This window comes from Oryx dammah, unplaced genomic scaffold, assembly GCF_014754425.2.
Source record: "Oryx dammah isolate SB20612 unplaced genomic scaffold, SCBI_Odam_1.1 HiC_scaffold_22, whole genome shotgun sequence".
Taxonomy (NCBI): Eukaryota; Metazoa; Chordata; class Mammalia; order Artiodactyla; family Bovidae; genus Oryx; species Oryx dammah.
In genome coordinates, this window is record NW_024070206.1 from 40,570,799 (window position 1) to 40,598,326 (window position 27,528).

Here is a 27,528-nt window from a genome sequence, read left to right on the forward strand (position 1 = left end):
ACTACAACAAACTTACTAGCCTTTGTATATTAGGTTCAACCTTAGCTTCTCATTCTACTGCTAAATTCAGCAAAGCAAGTCAATATTCTTTAAAGGATAACTATTGTTTCTGAAGATCACTCACATGAGAGAAAAAAGAGAACTCATGAGGCAGAGGTAGCCAATAAAATATTTCCTTACAGGTTTACTAAGTCATCTAAACCACTTATCTTTGATTGGTAGTATTATCATTAGTTACAAATTTTTATACATGGAAATCATCACATCTGTGTAAAAATGTATTTCTGTGACTATTCTGCACTAAATTTTATTAAAACTATTAAATACTACATAAAATACAGTGAAAAACCTCACTTAAAATAAGATGGTGATTCGTCATGTTATTAAAATGGTACCTTAAATCTTAACTGAATTTATGACTACTTTATTGACAATACATATATTCATTTAAAAATCAATCATTAAGTTACCAAGAAACAAAAGAGAACAAAATGTAAGACAGGTTGAAAGAGGCATTACTTTGATCAATTACAGATTTATTTCAGTTACTAAATAAATATTTGTCAAGCTAACAGAGTGCATGTTAGAGAAACCAAGTGGACAGAGTTTAGATGTCCCCCCGCTCTGGATTACACGGCCTTAAATAACTGATGCATCTTGACAAAAATACACCCCTACTCACATTCTGTGGGTATGATTATCCTCCTAAAAGAGCAGACAAGATTTCAATAATCTAACCAGAATACATTATTACTGATTAAATGTTAAGTGGCATAAAAGTACTGAATATAACTTAAAATTCATATAGATATATATGTGGAAAAATTAGTTGAACACAACCTTTTATACTATTTTCACAGAAGTATTTACTAGAATTGGAATCATTCGAAGTTGTACAATTATATTCACAAACAGCATACTTTGTGACATCCACATTATGCTGGTGTAGGAGCTTACTCTAAGGACTGATAATCCAGTGTACTATTCACGGGGGCCAGGTTATTGGATTTAAGGCAAATATTTGGGCAGACAGCATTTAGTCCTCAAGATATGAGTGTTTAATTTAAAATTTAAGCCACTTTTGAGTTCACATTTTTCTTTTAGAGACTGTAAAATATTGAGTCACAACTGATCAGACTTTACAAACCTGTAGTGCCCATTGACTACATAACCTGGTTTGCCTGTCTAAAGTTGCAGTCTACCAATTACTGGGCTTTTGAAAGTTGCTGGCACAGAATGAAGATAAAGGGAGAGATGGCAATAACAGAGACTAACTTCTGATTCTTCTGGCTCTTGTCTGGTCAGCTAAACCACAGAGGACAACTGATTAAGATACCAAGACCCTTTCCTGTGAAGATTATAATAGTAAATTTCCAGTATTCAACCTTATCTGTTAAAAAAAAAAAATCCTAACCTTTGCCCACAGAAAACCTCGCACAAAGAAAAGGCCTTAATCTAAATATTAAAAGTATTAATCCAAGTATTTGCATTCTTGACATCAAAAAGAATTTAAATACTCAAATTTGTTCTTAGCACTTTATATATATATAACCTAATTTAATCCAAATAATGTAAGGTATCATTATTATTTGCATTTGGCAGTTGAACAAAAACAGACATCAAAAAGGTTATCTGCCCACAGTGAAATAGCCAGTTAGGGATCAGTCATGATTTGAATTCCAAAAGTCCAACTCCAAAGGATTTCCTCTTAACATTAACAACTGGACTATGCCTCCTGTGATAAATGCAAGTGGGTATGACTTTTTGAGAAGATTTAATAGCAACTCAACCAAAATGTTTCAGAATGTTAACAGTATTATTCACAACAGCTAAAAGGTGAAATAATCCAAATGTCTGTCAATAGATGAATGGATAAGCACAACGTGGTAAATAAATACGAATAGACTACTACTCGGTCTGAAAAAGAAAGAACATTCTGACACAAGCTACAATGCTCAGACAGTAAAGAATCCGCCTGCAACGCCTGAGACGCGGGTTCCATCCCTGAGTTGGGACGATCCCCTGGAGAAGGGCATGGCAACCCACTCCAGGATTCTTGCCCGGAGAATCCCCATGGACAGTGGAGCCTGGTGGGCTAACGTCCACAGGGTCGCAAAGAGTCAGACACGACTGAGCGACTAAGCACACACAGAGGACGTTATGTTAAGTAAACAAGCCTGCCACAAAAAGACATACACTGTATGACTGCATTCATACCAGGTACTAGAACAGTCACATTCACAGACAAAGCAGAACGGTGGCTGTCAGGGCTAAGAAGACGGAGATCTGGAGAATTACTGTTTAATGGGGATAGAGTACCAATTTTATAAGAGGAAAAGAGTTCTAGAGATGTATGTTAATGACAGTTGCACAACAGTATAAATATACTTAATACCACTAAAACTTCACACTTAAAAATGATTAAAGTGTTCAATTTTATGTTTATTTTACCACAAAATTTTAAAGTATATATTTTAGTTTTTAAAATTTGTGACTAACCTCTTGAAAATAATTCAGAGTCATTTTCTGCAATGTACACTAAAGAAAAAATTTACAAGATTTCAACTTATGTTTCCCAGTATATTCCAAAATACAAACTCTGTACCAGGAGCACAACTTTATAGTATGGGGTCCAAATACCAAGACATTATTTTCATTTTTTCCCTTGTGGAAACCACACCAAAATATGAGAAATACCTAGAAACTGCCATAAATTATACCCTTCTCCAGATTTTCAGGGAAAAAAAATGTACTGCCATTTAAAACTTTATGTAGAACAAATAATGAACTAATGGAACAAATTACAAGCAATTCCAGAAGAAATCACATTATTTTCAAATAAATTTTTTTGTAAATAACAGATCCATAAATTGTTTCTAAAACACGCAAAGCTAACAACAAGGGCAAACAAGCCATTTCATAACTTCTTAAAGAAACAACTCTACTGGCAACAGAATATAAGGCTAAATAATGGGTCTGACCTAATCAATTCCTATGTTTTTACTGTTCATAGGGCTCCCTGTAAAGACACCGATTTTCCCAGTCTTCCATTCAATTTAACTCGTGTTTGATTTAACATTTGCTGTGTGCCATGCTGGGTTCAGACCAAAAATAATCTTTCCTGTTCAATCAGGACTTTGCAACATAAAATCTGGCACAAGATAGGTCATGTGACTACGTGAGTTCTTTTTTTTGAAAATTCTCTCTCCACTGATATATGACACCAACACTGACAGCAACCATAAACTCAGTATTATATCCCAGTTAGCCTACCCACTCCAGTATCCTGGCATGGAAAAATCCATGGACTCTGTAGTCCATGGGGTTGCAAAGAGTCAGGTACGACTGAGTGACTTTCACCTCACTTCACTTAGTCTGTGTGTGCCCTACTATGTTTGTACCAGTGAAGTATAAGCCAAATAAGGACCAGTCAACATATTGTGAGAAATCATTTTCTTATATCTCACCTCACCAAACAAAATTTTAAGCTCCTGTAGGTACTAAGCATAAACCTTCCCAGGTGGCCACAGTTCAGTTCAGTTGCTCTGTTGGATCCGACTTTTTGCAATCCCATGGACTGTAGCACGCCAAGTTTCCCTGTCAATCACCAACTCCAGCAGTTTGCCCAAACTCATGTCCATTGCGTCAGTGATGCCATCCAACCATCTCATCCTCTGTCGTCCCCTTCTCCTCCTGCCTTCAATCTTTCCTAGCCATCAGGGTCTTTTCAAATGAGTCAGTTCTTTGCATCATGTGGCCAAAGTATTGGAGTTTCAGCTTCAGCATCAGTCCTTCCAATGAATATTCAGGACTGATTTCCTCTAGGATGGACTGGTTGGATCTCCTTGCAGTCCAAGGGACTCTGAAGAGTCTTCTCCAACACCACACTTCAAAAGCATCAATTCTTCGGCGCTCAGCTTTCTTCATACTCCAACTCGCACAACCATACATGACCACTGGAAAAACCATAGCTTTGACTAGATGGACCTTTGTTGGCAAAGTAATGTCTCTGCTTCTTAATATGCTGTCTAGGTTAGTCAGAGCCTTTCTTCCAAGGAGCAAGAGTCTTTTAATTTCATGGCTGCAGTCACTTCTGCAGTGATTTTGGAGCCCCCCAAAAGAAAATCCCTCACTGTTTCCATTATTTCCCCATCTATTTGCCATGAAGTCATGGGACTGGATAATATGATCTTAAGTTTTTTAAATGTTGAGTTTTAAGTCAACTTTTTGACTCTCCTCTCTCACTTTCGTCAAGAAAGTATTCTTCTTTGCTTTCTGCCATAAGGGTGGTGTCGTCTGCGGATCTGAGGTTACTGATATTTCTCCTGGCAATCTTGATTCCAGCTTGTGCTTCATCCTGCCTGGCATTCCCCATGATGCAGGTGGCGCAGTGGTAAAAAATTCATGGAGATGCAGGAGACATGGGTTCAATCACTAGGTCACAAAGATCCCTTGGAGAAGGAAATGGCAACCTAATCCAGTATTCCTACTTGTAAAATCCCAAGGACAGAGGAGCCTGGTGGTCTACAGTCTATGGGGGGCAGAGAGTTGGATGTGACTGAGCATGCGCACACACACACACACAGGTACTAAGCACAGCCCTTTGTCCAGGGCCCTTGTATATGAACAGGTACATCAAAACAAATAATAATTAAATTCTGAGAGCTAATCTGTGAAAACATAGTATTACCTAAAAAGTTGAGCATACACCTCAAAAAAGGGTAAAGCAAGTTCAGTCCATCACACAAGTAAGAAATAGTTACACAGTAATGCACAAAGAGGGCTTTCCTGGTGGCTCAGTGGTATAAAGAACGCGCCTGTCAATGCAGGAGACACAGGGTTGATCCCTGATCCAGGAAGAGCCCACAAGCCTCAAAGCAACTTAGCCCGAGCACCACAGCTATGAGCCTGGGAGCCGCAACTACTCCTGGGCCCAAGTGCCGCAACTACTGAGCACGTACTGGAGAGCCCATGCTCTGCAACAGGAGAACCCGCCGCAATGAGAAGTCCAAGCACAGCGACTACGGAGTAGCCCCTGCTTGCTGCAACTAGAGAAAAGGCTGCAGAGCAATGAAGACCAAGCACAGCCGGTAAAAATAAATTTTAAAAATCATTAAAAAACCCCACAAACAATGCAAATAGAAGATCAATTACAAAGCTTCAAAAAGATGAGACCAGGCTATTAAATACAGAAAAAGAAACAAACCTATTCAAAGGATTACAGAAATGACTTCTAGCCTAACTCATAATGAATTCAAAATCTAGTCTTACTTCTTCATAATCAGATAGGATAATGGTAAGATCATTACTTATTTTCTTACACTGTTCAGACCACATGCCTACTTGCTTTGATACGATATGGAATATTAAAATCTAATTTAATCACTGTATTTTATGGAGACTGAAACTTACAACCACAGTAGATGATAATGCTGATAAATACAACAAATAGCTAAATTTTTTTGTTATCTATAAAGGTTAAGAACTTTCTAAGAGGCGTCTTCTATATAGAGAAGCAGCAAAAAAAATAATAATAAATAAATATTACATACACATGCATGTATACATATACACACAAAATAATGAGTATCAGTGCAATTCTTACAGAAGGAAATAAGAAAACCCATTATCTTGAAACAAAAATCTACTAAAGATTTATTAACTGTTGGACAGCCTCACTGATTCCCATGATAAACTGATTCACAGACCAGAAAACATGTTCATATGGATGGCTAGGTGGTTGTAAGGCAGAAACCTCTTAGTAATACTCTTTGCACAGAAAATGCAAAACCAGCAGATGATTCTTGAATGGATTCTATCTATCCCAGACGGGACAAAGAGTTCAGTCAGACACAGATGGCTGCTTCTTAACAGGTGAGGTGGGTGAAAATGGATAGCGCCGGCGTATTCCTGTATCACTGCCAGGATGCTTCAGACTTTTGGTAGCCCATCCCTTGCTTAAAATCCTTCCAAGATTTTCTATTGTTCTCCAGATAACATTTTAAATCCTTAACACAACCAAAGGCCCAGAAAGATCTAACTCCACCTCAACACTATTCTTTCTTCAAGCCCGAACTTCCTGGACTCCTATGCCTGCTTTAGACCTCAGTGAAACGGGTTCCTCTGGTTTTTCTCTGACCACCCACCACATTGGTGAAGTCCTGATACTTTTCCTATGGAGCATTTATTCCAACCATTTAACTGTTTTTATTTAATCTAGTGCTTCCCAACTAAATTCCATCGAAAGTAACAATTGTCAGGCTCATCCACCAATCTATGGAATCAAGCCCAGCAGCTAAGTCATAATTTACTCAACATTTACTAAATCAATAAATTTTGAGCTAAACCTTTATGTCTGTAATTATTTGTTCTACTAACTTAGCTTCTGGTCTTAACCTCACCCAGCTGAAAGGGGAATGCAATTACACTACTCTCAGAAACCTCAACTTCAATTCACATTACAAAAAGACGAACTTTCTTACAGATACAGCTACTCTTTATTTTCGATGTATTCAGTTCAAATATTTTCCTTCCCCCCCTCCTCCATTCTAGAGTTCTTGCAAATCATAACCACACAGAAGAATAAGCAAATGGGAGGGTCAAAGAACTACAAATGTTAATCAATTAAAGCCAACTACCATTTTCTACCTATTAGATTGATCAAGACAAAAGTCTGACACTAAAGTTGGCAAGAGTTATGAGTTAAGATTATCCTCTTTAGATATCTTCAAACATGATTAAAATTTAAATTAGTGTGACTTTTTACAAAAATAATTTGGCAATACCTATGAAAAATGTAAATACACGAATCCCTTCACCCTGCAAATTTCCCTTTTAGGAGTTTATCCTAAGGTATCTTCTCATAAATGCACAAAAAAAGCCACGAAGGATATTCACGAAACAACACAAAAGACAGAATTAGATAAATCATGATATATTAATATAATCCATACTCTATAGCTATTAAAAAGTGAGATAGACTTATATACAGATATAGAAAGACATCTAAGATATATTGTTGAATTAAACATAACCACACACACAGTAGATAGCTTTACTTTGGGGGAAGATCAAGAATCTGAAGGGGATTCAGAATTACCAAAAAAGAATTGCCATAACAGGGAAACACTTGAGCTATATATTAAAGGACACACGTGAGCCACGTACTGAAAAGGGCTCCTGGGTAGTGTGGACCTGCTGCTCTTCCAAAGCACAAACATCACCCCGGACCACTATACCACTATAGAAGACAATGCGAACTGGAAAAGATCTAAAGAATACATGTCACATTGTTTGTTCACATTATGCATACAGAGTGGAACTGAAACTAAAACTTTTGGTCTATTAAAAATAATATCTTTAAAATAATACTAAGTTTCTTAAGACCTAGGCACTATTCTAAAATTTTATTATGTATCTCTTTTAATCTTCAGAACAACCCTACAGACTAATTATCCCCATTTACCAATAAGTGTTGAAGTAATTAAATGCACTCAGAGAAATGCACTAAAATCAATCAACACCTACTGCAATCCCTAAATAATATTTTATTAACAAAAGCAGGAACTACATAAGATGAGCTTGTAACATCTTGTCGTGATAGAAAGAAAGAAACCTATTTTTTAAACTATCAGAGTTGTATCCAAAGGACATAGGCAACGCTCCAGGATACGGCCACTGACCAAAGAGTATCAAAAAGATGACTCAATGGTCTGAAACATAATCATCTAAAAATCTGTAAGTTCATAAAAAATACTTTTAAAAAGTGGTTGCTAAGTAACTGATTCAGTTGACAAATGGGGGGAAAATGAGCCATTTAGCCTCCTTTTCCTGTGTGAACTGTATTCCAGAGTCAATGGTTGATGAAGGGAAGTTCTTATACACAAATGCTCAAATTTCAGCATGCTCAGAATCAGTTAGAGGGCCTGTTAATATGCAGAGTACTGGCTCCTACTGACACAGTTTCTGAGATAGGTCTGGGACAGGACCCAGGAATTTGCATTTTCAACAAATACTCAGGTGATACTGTTTCTGCAGAGGCCCATGTTTTTGCGAACCACTGTTAGAAAAGAACTCTGGATAATAAACACAGAAAGAATGAAATAATTAAAAATTCATAATTTTGCAACTCCTGATAAAGAGTCTAACCCACCACCATCACAAGCTGCTAAAAGCACTTGGTGAAAGGAGATGGTGCATGTGTGTGCGACCAGTCGCGTTTGAGCCTTGTGGTCCCAAGGACTATAGCCCTCCAGGCTCCTCTGCCCATGGGATGAATACTGGAGTGGGTTGCCATTTCTTCCTCCAGGGGATCTTTCCCACCCAGGGATCGAATCCACATCTCCCGAGTCTCCTGCATTGGCAGGCAGATTCTTTACCACTGCCCCATCTGGGAAGGCTTTGAAAGGTGATAGGGAACTTTATAACAAATTCACAATGATAACAACTAAATCCACTCATCAATCTCACTTTTAAACAGAAAACAAACTTGACATTAGATATCTCTTAATGTGATGCAGCAAGAAGTGCATAAAATAGGCAATAAAGTATTCTTTGAGAATGACACCACAAGGATGGAATCAGTCAAATGCCTAAGGAGGGAAATTATATAGTCCATCTGATAATCTCAACAAATAAACTGCATGAAAAAATGTGTGTGTGAGGGAGACACAAATTTAAGAGACCTATTAACCAAATGTCATAAATGGACCTTGTTGGATTCTGTTCTGAACATTAACTACAAAGAGACATTTTTCAGGGAATCTAGGATACTGAACATGAACTAGGTTCAAAAAAATTTTTTTTAAGTCAACAAAGTTAACTTTGTTAGGTGTGACAGAGCTCTTACAATTATACTAAAAATTTAACATAAAGCTTACTTTATCAATTATAAATATATGTAAATGGTCTGAAGTCTAGGTTTTGCTTTAAAAAAACATGGAAAAAATATCAGGGTGGGGAAGATTTAGGGAGATGAAATCAGAAAGATGTAACATTAATGTTGAAGCTGGATGATGGGTTCACTGAAGTTCAAAATCTTATTGTCTCCTACTTCTGTATATAATTTTGTCTATCATAAACAGTTAAAAATCTGAGTTGGAGTGTAAAAAGTGAAATCTCCTTTCATCCTAACCCCTTATCATGAATGAGCTCATTATTATAGTGTATCCTTTCCACACCATTAACTGTGCCTTTGCAAATACCATATACTCATTCACATGCCCACAGATACCCACATACAGAGGATTTTTTTCTTCAATAAGATCACAGTATACATAATGTTTGGCAGTTTTTTCACACTTCAAATATCCAAAGCATTTTTGTATTCATAAACAGATCTGTCACCAAACTCTTTAGGAGCCTCATTCCTTTTAATAACTACTTAGTTGATGCTTTTGAACTATGGTGTTGGAGAAAACTCTTGAGTCTTCTACCCTTGGACTGCAAGAAGATCCAACCAGTCCATCCTAAAGACCAGTCCTGGGTGTTCATTGGAAGGACTGATGCTGAGGCTGAAACTCCAATATTTTTGCCACCTGATGTGAAGAACTGACTCATTTGAAAAGACCCTGATGTTAGGAAAGATTGAAGGTGGGAGAAGAAAGAGACGACAGAGGATAAGATGGTTGGATGGCATCACTGACACAATGGCCATAAGTCTGAGTAGACTCTGGGAGTTGGCGATGGACAGGGAAGTGTGGTGTGCTGCAGTCCATGGGGTCGCAAAGAGTTGGACACGACTGAGTGACTCAACTGTAGTCACATGAGACATATATATGTTGTTTCAAATCTTTAATATCTTTTATCTTTGTAAACCTGAGCAAGTATGTCTACCGGATAGATTCTAACAGGCCGAGGTAATAGGTTAAAAGGTATGTTGTTTAAATTTTGACAGACATCGTCAGGCTGCCCACCAAAGAGGGCAACTGTTTGAATTCCTACCACATGAAAATGTTCATTTCTCTACATCATCAACATACTACTACTAATATTTAAGATCTCTGCCAATCTCCCCAGAGTAAAATAATTGTGTTTTTATTTGTAATTCCCTATATACTAATAAAACTGATTTATTTTCCTTCTTTTGTAAACTGCCTATTCACATCATATTCCCCATTTTTCTACTGAGCTTTTTCTTATCAAAACTCACAAGAGTATTTTACATGTTATAAATATTAGCTTTTCCCTATTTTAAGTAGTGCAAATATTTTCTCTGAACCTACTGCTTAAAACCGAAACTTGGTATTTTCTGCATTCAGGGATTTTATAATTTTATGTGGCCAAATCTATTTATTTCCTGTATGATTCATGGCCTATACTTGATTCACGATCCAAAACTAGAAATTATAAATATATCTTTTTTCTTATATGACTCTATAGTTGAATATTTTCAGTGCTGTATCTGTAATTCAACTGAATTAATTTCATATATGATATTAGTTAGGAATCTAAGAATTACTTGTTAATATCCTCTTTGGCCTTCCCAGGTGACGTTAGTGGTAAAGAACCTGCCTGCCAATGCAGGAGACTTAAGAGATGCAGGTTCAATCCCTGGGTCAGGAAGATCCCCTGGAGGAGGGCATGGCAACCTACTCCAATATTCTTGCCCCGAGAATCCCCATGACCAGATGGCAGGCTATAGTCATAGGGTCGTAAAGAGTTGGATGCAAATAAAGCAACTCAGTACGCAGCACATCCTATCTCTTATCCCATGAATTTCAAGCGTCTAATTCGCCAAATGCCCACATAAAATAGGTCTCACAAATCTCCACTCTGTGTCTTCCATATCTATTATTATTCCTGTACCAATAACACACTCAGCTCATTTCATGTCTTTACCGTCTCCATGGATACCAAGAAGGGCATACTATTTCTATTACTGTTTTCCGGTCAAAACTGTCAAAATTCTCAAGACAAAAACTGCCATAGCTCTTCCTGCACATTCATGTTTTCCAAAGATTTACAGAAATAGAGTTAAATTTCTCACAGACTACTCTGAACGTACACATTAATGTGAGGGTAACTCATCTCTTTGCAATCAAATTTACTTAGCAGTTTTACCAACTATTGTACTTTAAAACACATACAATAAAGGCATACTTTAAAGCAATAAAAAGCACAAGTGCCTGGCATACAGCTACATTAAAATAAGCTTGTTAAAATACTTAACACAACACATAAACATGAAAATATGCTATAATATCAAAGACAAGAAAACACTGGTAGAAAACACTAGTCTCAGAGTAACAAATGATGTGTCCTAATTCCAATACAGAGACCAATTTGTAGGGGACTTCGGCTTCTGAGAAGATAGAGCAGACATATGTTTTTCTAGTCCTCCTCAAAGTAAAACTACAAAATCTGGACATCATAAATAAACCAAACACAGGAAAAAAAAGAGAAGGTAGACTGGCTAGGGGCCTTGGGAGTTCAACACAAGGTGGGTTCCCAGAGTTTTCATTTTGCTTCAGATATCTCAGATTCAAAGTTGACAAGGCCAGCAACCCAGAAGTCCTAACAGGTGCAAATATAAACCCCCCCAACAAAAGCTTTCTCACTCTAGTCAAAGAAACAGTAAAAGGGCACCCTAAGAAGACAGAAAACTTCTAGAAACTAATCTACCTACTCCAACCAAACACACTACAGAAAGGAAAGAAAACAGAATCAGTGGCCCCACTCACCCACACCAGCAAAGCCTGTAATGTGGAGCGTAACACCTCTCCAGAGTGGTGTCAGAGAAGGCAAAGCAGACAGCCTGGGCTTCCACCCCACCCAGCAGCAGGGAGGCACCCCTCACTGGGGTGGTGTCACAGAAGGACCAGTGGAAAGTCAGGACCTCCACCATGGTCCAGCACTACCGGGCCCACACATTCACTCCTACACGTCTGTGGTAGGGTGTCTCATGGGAAGCTAAAACCCCCATTCACACCCAACAGTAATGAAACAGACCTCCCTCCCCTGATGGGGTAGTGTCAGAGACACCCAGCTAAAATAGAATTAGATAAGGTCCAAAGTCTCATAAGTCAGTTCAGTTCAGTTCAGTCCAGTCACTCAGTTGTGTCCAACTCTGCGACCCCACAAATCGCAGCACGCCAGGCCTCCCTGTCCATCACCAACTCCCGGAGTTCACTCAGACTCACGTCCATTGAGTCAGTAATGCTATCCAACCATCTCATCCTCTGTCGTCCCCTTCTCCTCCTGCCCCCAATCCCTCCCAGCATCAGGGTCTTTTCCAGTGAGTCAACTCTTTGCATGAGGTGGCCAAAGTACTGGCGCTTCAGCTTTAGCATCATTCCTTCCAAAGAACACCCAGGACTGATTTCCTTTAGGATGGACTGGTTGGGTCTCCTTGCAGTCCAAGGGACTCTCAAGAGTCTTCTCCAACACCACACTTCAAAAGCATCAATTCTTCAGTGCTCAGCCTTCTTCACAGTCCAACTCTCACATCCATACATGACTACTGGAAAAACCATAGCCTTGACTAGACAGACCTTTTATGGATCAAGCAAAAAATCCATCATACCAAACATCAAGATCTCAAACTGAATGAAAAAAAAGACAATCAACAGATGCCAATACAAAGATGACAGAGACTTGAGAACTGATAAAAAACCTTTAAGACAGCCATCATATAAATGCTTCAATTAGCATATGCAAATATGCTGAAAATTCAAAATTTCTGGAATAAAGCTGAAGTAGTATTGAGAGAAACTTGAAGCACTAAATGCACACACTAGAAAAGGTGAACAAGTCTAAAGTCCACAGTCTAAGCTCTCACCTCAAAAACCTACAATAAGAACAAAACAAAAATAAATTCATAAAACAAGGAAATAGGGAGAAATAAAAAGTAGAAGCAGAAATAAATGAAAGTGACATACAAAAATAAAGCTGCTTCCCCCACCCTGGTTTTTTTGAGATACAACTGACATAAAGCACTATATCATTTAAGGAGCACAGCACAGTGGCTTACAGATACCGTGAACTGACTACCACAATTAAGTTAAAATCTGTCATCTCATACAGATGCAATAAAAGAAAAAAAATTAAAAAAACTTTTTTCCTCCTTCTGATGAGACCTCTTGGGCTTTACTTTCTTACCACTGTCATATATACCATACTAAACTGTTAGTCACTCAGTCGTGTCCGACTCTCTGCCTCCCCGTGGACTGTAACCTGCCAGCTCCTCTGTCCATGGAATTCTTCAGGCCAGAATACTGGAGTGGGTAGCCATTTCCCTCTCCAGATCTTCCAACCCAGGGATAAAACCTGGGTCTCCCACATTGTAGGCGGATACTTTACGACCTGAGCCACCATAAGCAATGTTAATTAGTCATCATTTTATACATTCAGTTCAGTTCAGTGGCTCAGCCGTGTCCGACTCTTTGCGACCCCATGAATCGCAGCAAGCCAGGTCTCCCTGTCCATCACCAACTCCTGGAGTTCACTCAGACTCACATCCATCGAGTCAGTGATGCCATCCAGCCATCTCATCCTCTGTCATCCCCTTCTCCTGCCCCCAATCCCTCCCAGCATCAGAGTCTTTTCCAATGAGTCAACTCTTCACATGAGGTGGCCAAAGTATTGGAGTTTCAGCTTTAGCATCATTCCTTCCAGAGAACACCCAGGGCTGATCTCCTTCAGAATGGACTGGATATATCTCCTTGCAGTCCAAGGGACTCTCAAGAGTCTTCTCCAACACCACACTTCAAAAGCATCAATTCTTCGGCGCTCAACCTTCTTCACAGTCCAACTCTCACATCCATACACGACCACAGGAAAAACCATAGCCTTGACTAGACAGACCTTTGTTGACAAAGTAATGTCTCTGCTTTTCAACGTGCTATCTAGGTTGGTCATAACTTTTCTTCCAAGGAGTAAGTGTCTTTTAATTTCATGTCTGCAGTCATCATCTGCAGTGATTTTGGAGCCCAAAAAAATAAAGTCTGACACTATTTCCACTGTTTCCCCATCTATTTCCCATGAAGTGATGGGACCAGATGCCATGATCTTCGTTTTCTGAATGTTGAGCTTTAAGCCAACTTTTTCACTCTCCTCTTTCACTTTCATCAAGAGGCTTTTTAGTTCCTTTTCACTTTCTGCCATAAGGGTGGTGTCATCTGCATATCTGAGGTTATTGACATTTCTTCCGGCAATCTTGATTCCAGCTTGTGCTTCAATATGCCAGCACATTTGGAAAACTCAGCAGTGGCCACAGGACTGGAAGAGGTCAGTTTTCATTCCAATCCCAAAGAAAGGCAATGCCAGAGAACGCTCAAACTACCGCACAACTGCACTCATCCCACACACTAGTAAAGTAATGCTCAAAATTCTCCAAGCCAAGCTTCAGCAATACGTGAACCGTGAACTTCCAGATGTTCAAGCTGGTTTTAGAAAAGGCAGAGGAACCAGAGATCAAATTGCCAACATCTGCTGGATCATGGGAAAAGCAAGAGAGTTCCAGAAAAACATCTATTTCTGCTTTATTGACTATGCCAAAGCCGTTGACCGTGTGGATCACAATAAACTGTGGAAAATTCTGAAAGAGATGGGAACACCAGACCACCTGACCTGCCTCTTGAGAAACCTGTATGCAGGTCAGGAAGCAACAGTTAGAACTGGACATGGAACAACAGACTGGTTCCATATAGGAAAAGGAGTACGTCGAGGCTGTATGTTGTCACCCTGCGTATTTAACTTCTATGCAGAGTACATCATGAGAAACGCTGGCCTGGAAGAAGCACAAGCTGGAATCAAGATTTTATACAGTACCTCCTTACTATGTATTTATCTTAAAACTTAGTTTGCACCTTTTAACCATCTTCTACCTCTAGCAACTACAAACCTGATTTCTTTTTCTATGAGTTTGGGTATGTGGCCTTTTTAAAAAAAAAAGAAAGATTCAACGTATGAGATCATACAGTATTTCTTTCCCTGATTTATTTCATGTAGCATTATGTCCTCAAGGTCCATCAACATCAACCCCATGGACTGCAGCATGCCAGGCTTCCCTGTCCATCACGAACTCCCAGAGTTTACTCAAACTCATGTCCACTGAGTCAGTGATGCTATCCAACCATCTCATCCTCCGTTGTCCCCTTCTCCTCCAGCCTTCAATCGTTCCCAGCATCAGGGTTTTTTCCAGTCAGTTCTTCATATCAGGTGGCCAAAGTATTGGAGTTTCAGCTTCAGCATTAGTCCTTCCAATCAATATTCAGGACTGATTTCCTGTAGGATTTGACTGGTTGGCTCTCCTTTCAGTCCAAGGGACTCTCAAGAGTCTTCTCCAACACCAAAGTTCAAAAGCATCAGTTCTTTGCCACTCAGCTTTCTTTATAGTCCAACTCTCACATCCATACATGATTACTGGAAAAACCATAGCTTCGACAAGATGGACCTTTGTCGGTAAAGTAATGTCTCTGCTTTTTAATACGCTGTCTAGGTTGGTAGTAGCTTTTCTTCCAAGGAGTAAGCGTCTTTTAATTTCATGACTCCAGTCACCATCTGCAGTAATTTTGGAGCCCCAAAAAAGTCTCTCACTGTTTCCATTATTTCCCCATCTATTTGCCATGAAGTGATGGGACCGGATGCCATGATTGTTTTTTGAATGTTGAGTTTTAAACCAACTTTTTCGCTCTCCATTTTCACTTTCATCAAGAGGCTGTTTAGTTTTTCTTCACTTTCTGCCATAAGGGTGGTGTCATCTGCATATCTGAGGTTGTTGATATTCCCCCCCCTCCCCCACCGGCAATCTGGATTCCAGCTTGAGCTTCCTCCAACCCGGCATTTGCATGATGTACTCTGCATATAAGTTAAATGAGGAGGGTGACAATATACAGCCTTTCATAGTGAAATATGTATTTCAATATATTAGCAATAAATATGTGAACAGTAAAATTAAAAATACAATATCCTTTAAAATTGCTCCAAATAATTGATATATTTAAATGTAAATATAACAAAACACAAGATTTGTGTACTGAAAGCTATTTGACAGTTATAAAAAATATCAAAAATTATAAATAAATGGAGAAATATACTATATTCCTGGATTAGAAGTGACATAATTAAGGTGTCAATTCTCCCTAAACTGGATTAATACAACTCTTATCAAAAACTCTAAGCAAAATAATCTTTATTGATATAGACCAGATTATTCTGAATCTGCTAAGAAAGGCAAAAGAACCAGAAGAGCTAAAACAATTCTGCAAGGAATCAACCTACTCAATTTCAAGACTTGTCATATAGCTAACAGAGTAATAAAGATTACCTGTGGCACTGGTGAAAGGACACACACGTGGATCAATGGACTAGGCCAGAGAACCCAAAACAGAATCACACAAATACGCTCAAGTCAATTTTGACAAAGGAGCCAAGCAATTCAATAAAGGAAAGATAGTCTGCTTTTTCAACAAATGATACTAGATCATTTAAACCTTGATCTAAATTTTACACCTTATATAAAAATTAACTCAAATGGAATATGGACTTAAATGCAAAACTATAAATATTTTACAACAAAACACAAGGGAAAAGAATCTTTGGAAAAACAGGTCTAATCAGAGTTCTTAAAACTTGACACTAAAAACATAATTTATAAAGACAAATTTGATCAACTAGGATTAAACAGTGGTGTGTTGGGACTGAGGTGGCTATAGCTAAAAGGCAACAAGAGGGGTTGCTCGTGGTGATGGGTATGTTCCATATTTTGACTATATCAATGTCAATCCCATAGCTGTGATGTTTTGCAGGATCTATAATATCAGAGATTTTTTTTTTTTAAACTAGTTGTCCGTGATGTTACCATTGGCAAAAGCTGGCAGTAGGTAAGCAGAATCTCTCTGTATTATTTCTTAAAACTGACTGTGAATCTATATTTATAGAAAAATAAACACTATTTTTAAAAATGTCATGTTTGGGGGCTTAAAATCACTACACCAGCACTTCCAGAAGAGGGTGGTTAGAAGAAAATCTAGTGTTCACTCTATATATTTATTTATAGACATTAGTATCAATTTCAGTTACGTAACTCCGAAAGAATCTAAAAGCTAGAGTTTTAAAAATGAAAACAATTACTACACTGAACTGGCAAGATGAGCTAAAATAAAATTAATGTGAAGAGCTCATGGTCTCTGTTAATCTGAAAACAGCTCTCAAACTTTCCGGTCTCAATCCCATCACACTCTTATACCCATCAATATGTACCTTATTAAAAATTAAAACAGAGGAATTCTTAACATAATCTTTAAAATTACATGTTAATACAAATAGCATTTGTTTAAAAAATACATTTCTCCCCAAAAATCTTAAGTGAGTCATACTGTTTTACATTTTTGCAAATCTCCACCTAAACAGAATATAGATGGATTCTCCTATCTGTCTCCCTATAGAATATACTACATTATTTTACTGACAGCAATGAAAAAAAAGCAGACCACACCCAGATAAACTTGGTAACAGCGAACTGTCTCAACAGTTACAGATAGTTTTGGATATTCTTTGAAACTACACCAAAATCCAAAAAGCCACAGTTTTAAAAAAGATTCTAAATTGGAATACGGAATCTAAAAACCTATCAGCGAACTTCTAAAACTCTCTTACATTAAAATACTTTAATCTACCATGCTCTTTGAATGGATCTTTGACTTACATTATCATTTTGTAAATCACAAATTAGTTTCTTGATAAACACTGGTTTACTGAGTTACAAAAGCATTCCAAAAGCTCAACATTTTATTAGGTAATTATTTTTAAAAATTACTTTTGCAAAAGTATCACTACTGATTTCATTGGAATAGTGTTTAAAAGCACTGAGAAGGTGTCGGGCTCAAGACAGCACATTAAGTTCTCCAAAATTCTAGTTTTTGCTTGAAAATTGTATTATGGGCAACAAGTACTGTCAGTTATCTTTCTTGAGTAAACAGATTCGTTACAGTCATTTTGAGAAAACATTTGGCAAATATCCATGTCTCAATAATTACAGTTTCTCTCATCAGTCAGTTTTTTCAAATAAAATGATATTCCATGAAAAAAGCAGCTGGTTTAGCTCAGAACACAATCACACAGGTGTATTTCCTCCAGAATGTGCAGTATACAGAACTTCATGTATACTTCTCATTTTGTTACACAGATTATTTAAAAGACATGTAATCACATCTAACGTGATTCTCTAGTCAAACACTGAGAGCTTTTCCCCTACAATCCAGAAAAAGAGAAGAACGCTCACTTTCACCACTTTTATTCAACATACTACTGGAACTTCTAGTGAGAGCAGTCAGGCAAGAAAAAGAAATAAGATCCAAATTAGAAGCAAAGAAGTAAAATTATCTGTGTTCATCAATGTTACTTGTTGTAAATAAAACCCTAATGAGTCCACAAAAAACTGTTAGAGCTAATAAATGAATTCAGCAAACTTGCAGAATATAAAACATTAAAAAATGAACTGCATTTCTATAAACTAACAATGAACAATATAAAGAATAAACTAAGAATTCTATTTATAATTTTATCAAAAAGAATAAAATATTTAGGAATAAATTTAACCTAACAGGTATAAGACTTGTATACTGAAAACCATAACAAGAAATAAAAGAAACAAATAAATTGGAATATATCTCATTTTCATGGATTGGAAGATTTAATACTACTAAGATAACAGTATTCAAAGCAACCTACAAATTAAATGGAATCCCTGTCAAAATGTCAAACCTATCCTAAAATTCAGATAGATTTCCAACTGATCCTAAATAGCCAAAACAATCTTTAAAAAGAAAATTAAAGTTAAAAGACTATTTCCTGATTTCAGTACTTAAGAGAAAACAACAGTAATCAGAATAGTATAGTATAGGTATAAGCACAGACGTATAGATCAACAGAATAGAATAAAGAGCCCAGAAACAAACACCTGCATATATAGTCTTCACTAGTCATTATGGAAATGAAAATTAAACCACAGATACTACTCCATAATCATTAGAATATCTTTTTTCAAAACAAAAATGCAGAAAATAATGTGTACTGATGAAGATGTGCAGAAATTCTAATCCTGGTGCACTGCAAGTGGCAACATAAAATGGCACAGTCAGTGTGGAAAACAGTACAGTTGTTCCTCAAAAAACCAAACACAGAGTTACCACATGATTTTCCAACTTCACTGCTGGGTACATACTCAAAAGAACTGAAGAAGGGACTCAAACACAGATATTTGTACAATCATGTTCATACCAGTGTTGCTCACAATAGCCAAAAAGTGGAAGCAACTCTACTGTCATCAACAGATGATTAACTAAAATCTGGTATATAGATACAAGAGTATTATCTAGCTCTTAAAAGGAAAAAACGTCTGACACATGCTACAGCAGGGATGAACCTTGAAAATTACGTTAAGTTAAATAAGCCACTCCCCAAAGAATAAATCCCATGGTTTCACTTAAATGAGCCAACCCAGAGTGGCCAAATTCATACTCACAGAAGTATGGGTGGTTGCCAGGGGTGGGAGAGAATAGGGAATTACTGTTTCATGGGAATGGAGTTTCAGTTTGGGAAAATGAAAAAAGTTTCTGGAGGAGGATGGTGATGACAGTTGCAACAACAGTGTGAATGGACTTAACTGTACACTTAAAAAATGGTTAAAATGGCAAATTAACATTATGTATATTTTACTAAAATAAAGAGGGGAAAAAAAGGTTAAAGTGTTAAATTTTATGCTTCATATATTTTACCATAATGAAAAAAGCCCACGCACACACACAGACACACACACACACAAGGGTCAAGATTTAACAGAATCAGTAAGCTGAGCGGCTGTGATCAGCACAGTCAGGAAAGTGACATTTTTTAGCTGTGAACATGCGGTTTGAAAAATACAATGATTACTGGTACAGTCTGGTGCCTCTGCCTTGATTAATTATTAGGCACTACCAGTTTTCACCCACCTTTCCTTTTACGCCATCAAAGAACATACCAACACAGCAAAAAGAGCTGTGAGAGAGAGAATATCTTAGTAGTAGTCGAAAATAATTTTTACCTTGTCTCATATGCTTCCTAAAAGGGTCTTGGTGATCCACCAAAGGGGATCTAGCGACCACACTTTCAGAACCACTTCTCTAAGAATAGATAAATATGGGAAGAGCAGAACAATATGACAGACTGAAAAAGCTAGAAATTTTTCCAAGTCGTCCTCAAACAGGTCAATGTTTGTAACTGGAGTTCATTATTGGCCTTAACATGTCAGAAGTTCCTAAAAATCTTATGATGGGCACACAATATATACAAAATGTAGTTTGTGAAGACAACATAAAGACATACAAAAAGGTGTTAAATCATCTTTTAAAATTTTAAAAATTTTTAATAATTTTTATTTTGGCTGCACTGTGCAGCTTGTGGGATCTTAGTTCCCCAATCAGGGATCAAACTTGGACCTTCAACAATTAAAGTGCTGTCTTAACCACTAGACTGCTGGGGAATTCCCTGCATCTTTTTTGAGTTGAGAGGAAATTCATGTAAGTTTAAATTAACAATGTTAAAGTATATATATAACCCAGGGACATTTATCATACAGTTGTGCGGCTATCACCTATATCTAATTCCAAAACACTTTTGTAACCTCATACCCATTCAAGTCATTCATTTCTCATTCCTCTTCTCTCCGAGTCTCTGGCAATGACTTTCTCTCTTTGTGGATTCATCTACTCTGGATATTTCACATAAATTTCACTTCACATGTTTTTGAGGTTCACCTACATTGCACATGAATCAGCATTTCATTCCTTTTTATGGCAGAATAATATTTCTTTGCATGGATATACCACATGAATCTATTCATGCACTGATGGACAGTCAGGCTGTTTTCACCTTTTGGATATTGTGAATTGTACTGCTATGAGTATTCTTGTAAAGTATTCATCTGAAAACCAGCTTTCAATTCTTGTGAATACATACCTAGACATAAAATTACTTCAAGAGTGCTAGTAAAAGAGGTGGACAGGACTTCCCTGGTGGTCCATTGGTTAAGAATTCACCTTCCAATGCAGGGGCATGGGTTTGATTCCTGGTGAGGGACCTAAAATCCCACATGGCGTGAGGAAACTAAGGCCACACACCATAACAACCAGGCCTGTGGGCTCTAGAGCCCTTCCATCATAACTAGAGAGAAGCCCAGCCCTGCAACAGAAGATTCTGTATGCCACTACTAAGACTCAATGAAGACAAATAAATAAATATTAACAACAACAAAAAAAAGATGAGGAGTTAGGCAGTAGGGTGGGATAGCACACACACAAAAATACTGCTAGAACAGTAATAAAAAAAGTTGCAGGTGGGGCATGTATGAAGAAAGGCATCAAGACAACCTTTAAGTTCTGAGTTTAGGCAACTAGTAGACAGTAATTCCTTTCACTGAAATACGAAATATAGGAAGAGTAACGGGAAGTGGGACAACAGTGGGGAAAGATGATAAACTGTTGTTTTGTACATGCTTGATGTGCTCAAGAAATACCATTCAGTGGCATTTAGACTGCTAAAAAAGAAAAAAAAATTACTGAATCATCAGCACAGTGATGGCAGAAAACATATTTTAAGGCATCAATTATAAATATATAAAGTGAAATTATTCTTAATCATTAAAAGCTTTCTACATGCCATAGCATATTAACTGTATTTTTAAAAATTCCAAAATAATTGCTGCTGTTGTTCAGTCACCAAGTTAAGTCCAATTCTTTGTGATCCCATGGACTGCAGCATGCCAGGCTCCTTTGTCCTCCACCACATCCCAGAGTTTGCTCAGATTCATATCCATTAAGACAGTGATGCTATCTAACCATCTCATCCTCTGCTCCGTGCTTCTCTTTTTGCCTTCAGTCTTTTCCAGCATCAGGGTCTTTTCCAATGAGTCGGGTCTTCAAAACAGGTGGCCAAAGTATGGAAGCTTCAGCTTCAGTCCTATCAGTGAATATTCAGTGTTGATTTCCTTTAGGATTGACTGGTTTGATCTCCTTGATGTCCATGGAATTCTCAAGAATTTTCTCCAGCACCACAATTTGAAAGCATCAATTTTTTGGCATTCAGCCTTCTTTATGGTCCAACTCTCACATCTGTACATAGACTACTGGAAAAGCCATAGCTTTGACTATACTAACTTTTATTGGCAAAGTATTATCTCTGCTTTTTAATACACTGTCTAGGTTTCTTATAGCTTTTCTTCCAAGGAGTAAGCATCTTTTACCTTTGTGGCTGCAGTCACCATCTGCACTGATTTTGGAGCTCAAGAAAATAAAATCTGCCACTGTTTCCACTTTTTTCCCATCTATTTGCCATGAAGTGATGGGACTGGATGCCATGATCTTAGTTTTCTGCATGTTGAATTTTAAGCCAGCCTTTTCACTCTCCTCTTTCCCTTTCACCAAGAAGCTCTTTAGTTTCTCTTCACTTCTGCCATAAGGTGGTGGTATGTGCATATCTGAGGTTACTGATATTTCTCCCCACAATCCTGATTCCACCTTGTGCTTCATCCACCCTGGTATTTCACATGATGTACTCTGCATGTAAATTAAATGAGCAGGGTGGCAATAAACAGCCTTGATGTACTCCTTTCTCAATTTTGAACCAGTCCCTTGTTTCATGTCTGGTTCTAATTGTTGCCTCTTGACCTGCATACAGGTTTCTCGGGAGGCAAGTAAGGTGATCTGGCATTTCCATCTCTTTAGGAATTTTCCATAGTTTGTTGTGATCCACACAGTCAAAAGCTTTACTGTAATCAATGAAGCAGAAATAGATGTTTTTCTGGAATTCTCTTGCTTTTTCTATGATCCAAAGGATGTTGGCAATTTGATCTCTGGTTCCTCTGCCTTTTCTATATTCAGATTGTACATCTGAAGTTCTTAGTTTACACACTGTTGAAGCCTAGCTGGAAGGACTTTGAGCTTTACCTTGCCAGCATGTGAAATGAGTGCAATTGTATGGTAGCTTGAACATTCTTTGGTATAGCCCTTCTTAGAATTAGAATGAAAATCTGACACTTTCTAGTCCTGTGATCATGGCTGGGCTTTCCAAATTTGCTGGCATACTGAGTGCAGCACTTTCACAGCATTATTTTTTAGGATTTGAAATAGCTCAGCTGGAATTCCAACACCTCCACTGGCTTTGTTCTTAGTAACAACAGACTGGTTCCAAATAGGAAAAGGAGTACATCAAGGCTGTATACTGTCAACCTGCTTATTTAACTTATATGCAGAGTACATCATGAGAAATGATGGGCTGGAAGAAGCACAAGCTGGAATCAAGATTGCGGGGAGAAACATCAATAACCTCAGATATGCAGATGACACCATCCTTATGGCAGCAAGTGAAGAGGAACTAAAAAGCCTCTTGATGAAAGTGAAAAGCAGAGTGAAAAGGTTGGCTTAAAGCTTAACATTCAGAAAACAAAGATCATGGCATCCGGTCCCATCACTTCATGGGAAATAGATTGGGAAACAGCGTCAGACTTTATTTTTTGGGGCTCCAAAATCACTGCAGATGGTGAGCACCCATGAAATTAAAAGATGTTTACTCCTTGGAAGGAAAGTTATGACCAACCTAGATAGCATATTCAAAAGCAGAGACATTACTTTGCCAACAAAGGTCCGTCTAGTCAAGGCTATGGTTTTTCCAGTAGTCATGTATGGATGTGAGAGTTGGACTGTGAAGAAAGCTGAGCGCTGAAGAATTGATGCTTTTGAAGTGTGGTGTTGGAGAAGACTCTTGAGAGTCCCTTGGACTGCAAGGAGATCCAACCAGTCCATTCTAAAGGAGATCAGCCCTGGGTGTTCTTTGGAAGGACTGATGCTAAAGCTGAAACTCCAGTACTTTGGCCACCTCATGCGACTTGGCCACCTCATGCGAAGAGTTGACTCATTGGAAAAGACTCTGATGCTGGGAGGGATTGGGGGCAGGAGGAGAAGGGGACGACAGAGGACAAGATGGCTGGATGGTATCACCAACTCGATGGACGTAAATTTGAGTTGGTGATGGACAGGGAGGCCTGGTGTGCTGTGATTCATGGGGTCGCAGAGTCAGACACGACTGGGCGACTGAACTGAACTGAACTGAACTGAATGCTTGAGGGTACGTTAATTGTATCTCAATAGAGCTCTAATTATTTTGGTAATTATATCTCAACAGAGCTGTTACAAAACAAGAAAATGCTCACTTCTGTTTTTGGTTACAGTGTGTTGTATGTATCAAGGATATAGCTACTTTGTTCTTCTTAAGGGCCCTGGGGTACATCTCTCCAAAAAGAAATTATCTTTCTTTCAGGGAGACAAAGATAAGCAGACAAGCAGGGGAAATGGTCATAACTGCATTTGACATAGCATTTCATCTACTCGTTCTTACATTTTGATCAGTACTTTTCCCTACCAAAGTCATTTAACCACTTCAAGAAACTAAAAAATGCCAAGCTTAATACAAAATATTCAACTAATTTTCCTTAGTTTATTTCTTGACATTCCAAATTTGATCAATCCTTTGTAAAATACTTATTCTGCAGAGATAATGTGAGGATTCAAGATATCACAGTAAGATGTCTAAAACAATGCCTGGTACTCAGTAAATTACTGTCATCATCATTATACTAAAGAAAACAAAAGATCCCAAAGTAGATAATCAAAACTGCAGAGAACAGGGAGGACATAAAGGTTATGTGTGCCCTACAAAGACACAATCATGTCATGGAAAGGAAACACTTGGCAGAAAATCCCACATCACACTGAAAAATGCAGCAGCGTGATCACCTCCACAATTACCATCATTTCTATCTTCACCATCAACACCCAACACTTCTCTCCCCTAAAGCATCTATTTACATGCCTTTAATTTTTTCTATTTATGGGATATTTAAACCTATGAAAACATTCCCAAACTCAGCTAACAGAGAATCTTATCATTTTCCCGTGTTTCAAATATATGTACTGTTTGCTACACAGATCTGTTTTCATTTCCTCTCTCCCACTATCTTGGCCTATGGCCTCAAGCATGTTTTCAAACTTTCACTATGTGGCATAATGGTCTGCACCTTGCTTTCTTAGATCAACATTTTGCTTGTCTGTTGTTTTTTAATTCAGTCATGTTGTTTCATGTAGATCTAGTTAATTCATGAAAACTGTATTATATTAATATTGTATGAATATAAAAACACATTTGTCCATACTCTAATGAGATGTCTACACTGTTTATCTATTTTTATTAACAGGCTATAATAATTTCTTGAGTTTCCAGGATATATTTATAGAACTAGTAGGTCAAAGGACATATGCCTTCAACTTCATTAGAGGTTACTAAGTTAATCTCCTTTTTCAAAACTAGCATCAGCAGTGTAAGAGAGTTCTTGTTTCCTGTCCTCCTCACCAATCCTTGGCACTGTCATACATTTTGCGGGGCCATGCTCCCTCCGTTTGCAGGATCTTAAGTTCCCTGACTAGGGATCAAACTCAGTACTCTCCCCACTTCCCACAGTGAAAGCTTTGGGGCCTAACCACTGGATCATCAGGGAATTCTCTGTCCTACTTTTAAACTTTGCAAACCAAACGGTCTAATGCAGTATTTCATTGATTTATGTCTTCTTGATTAGTAAGATGAGTATCATTTACTGGTCTTTCAGGTTTCTGCTTATGCGAAATGCCTTTAACAGTAATGGCCACTTTTCTACTGATCTATGGTAGTTCTTAACAACAGTCTGGGTAACAATCCTTTTGCTCTTTCTCCCTCCCCTCCAACATAAACAATATAAAACTGTTGCTGATTTTCATATCTAGTAAGGTAGATAAGCAAAGATAATTCCTGCCTTCTCAAAGTTCATAGCTATTTTCCAGACATTTATATCTGTGTTTCTCAAACCTTTTTGGCCACTCACAAGCGAATTTCTCCATGAGGGCCAATATATACACACTTAACATATGAAGTGAAAAACAGGACTCTACATCAGTTTTTTCTCAGTAATTAACAACAAGCAAATACACAAGAAAATCACAGCTTGTCTCCATTCTATATAGATACTTTGGATATGGTATTAATACAACATATGGCTTTCCTATGGATCAGTACACAAGCATCTATTTGATTAATAACTGTTTGCTAAAATGCTTAATTAATAATATCAGGTACATCAGGATGCCTGAAACAACAACTCTCTTTATCCAATGAATTAAGAAATAAGGTATAAATCCAGACTAAGCAAATCAAAAATTTTAATTTTCAGTCGCACCATCATACAATCAGTTCTCCTGGATAAATTTGCTCTGCAGTAATGAAATGATTCTTATAGATATTTTAGTGACAGCAGATTTCAGCTGGAAAAAAGTTAACTTCACTTACAGAAGCACTATTGAATGCTTTGTAAAATAAAGACACTACCCTAAAGACGTGTAATAATAGAGCAAGAAAGTACCTTAGATCACTTAACTAATACATTTTCAGTTGAGCCACTTGCAATCCAGAAATTAAGAAATCTCCCTAATCCAGGTCCTCCTAAAATCTACAGTCCTCTAAAATCCACAAATTCAGGATTCTTTCCATTACATCATGCATCTTATTTTAGACTCCCCCAGTCTAAAATCTCTGATTCCTCTCTTGATTTTACAAGATTGAGTTTTGTGTTATAGAAATAAAATTATCTCCCAACCCCATAACAATCTTTTACTTTCCATACTTCCCAATTTTGCCCTTCCCCCAATCCTCCATTAGACTGTACACAATGAAAAAAAAAAAACCTGACTGCTAAATTTCTGAGTGTAATTACTAGCGGAGTCCTGAGCCCCTGGCTACTGTTTCCACGTTAAACAGTAGCACTAATCCTTTATATCTTATCCAACACCACCTACTAAACATCGCTTCGCAGGAAGCGCGGTGCACGCCGCCGCTCCTCCTCGCCGGCAGCCCACCGACGCCAGGGAGCCCGGGGCGCCGCGTAGGGGCGGTGCGGGGCACCCGGGGGCTGGGGTCGATGGGGGGGTGGGGATCCCAAGGAGCGCGGGGAGGGGGGTCCCGGAGGCGCCAGGGAAGAGGCCGGGGGGCGAGGAGCGGCCGACTCACCTTTCCGCAGCTCCCGCTCCCACACGGTGACGATAGGTCGCGAGTGCTTGCGATGGTGGATGAGCCACAGGGACAAGGTCTGCACGCTCTGCTGCGAGTTGCTCAACTCCGACAGCTTCTTCTCCAGCGCCGCCTCGGAGAAAGCGGACATCCCTCCGGCACCGCGTTTGCGCCGTCCCACGCGGTGGGGCTGAGCGGAGGAGACTTTCGCCGCCCCCGCCGCGGCCTCGCCCCCTCACCCCACCCTTCCCCACGCCCTCACCACCACTGCCGCCACATCCAACACCGGCCGCAAACCAGCAAGATGGCGTCCAGCCGGCAGTGACGTCAAGGCTGACCGATGCCCCGCCCCCCGACCAGGCGCGGCCGAGAGGCGGGAACTCCTAGCGGAAGGGGCGGGACCGAGGCTAGTGTTGAAGAGGCGGGGCGGGTCTGGGCGGGAGGCGGGGCGGGTCTGGGCGGGAG

General features: G+C 38.6%; 1 protein-coding gene across 2 annotated transcripts in view; it reads right to left on the bottom strand.

The window, feature by feature from the left end:
- RPRD1A (regulation of nuclear pre-mRNA domain containing 1A) overlaps positions 1 to 27,398 on the bottom strand; it is a 69,175-nt gene extending 41,777 nt beyond the window's left edge. Inside the window, exon 1 of one of the 2 annotated variants that reach the window (XM_040264870.1) lies at positions 27,064 to 27,370. In XM_040264870.1, coding sequence (XP_040120804.1) covers positions 27,064 to 27,214 — 151 coding nt within the window. In that variant the 5' untranslated portion in view covers positions 27,215 to 27,370. Of the gene's footprint in view, positions 1 to 27,063 lie in introns of both variants that reach the window. The other variant, XM_040264871.1, reaches the window with a different exon arrangement.
- Positions 27,399 to 27,528: the final 130 nt, after the last annotated feature.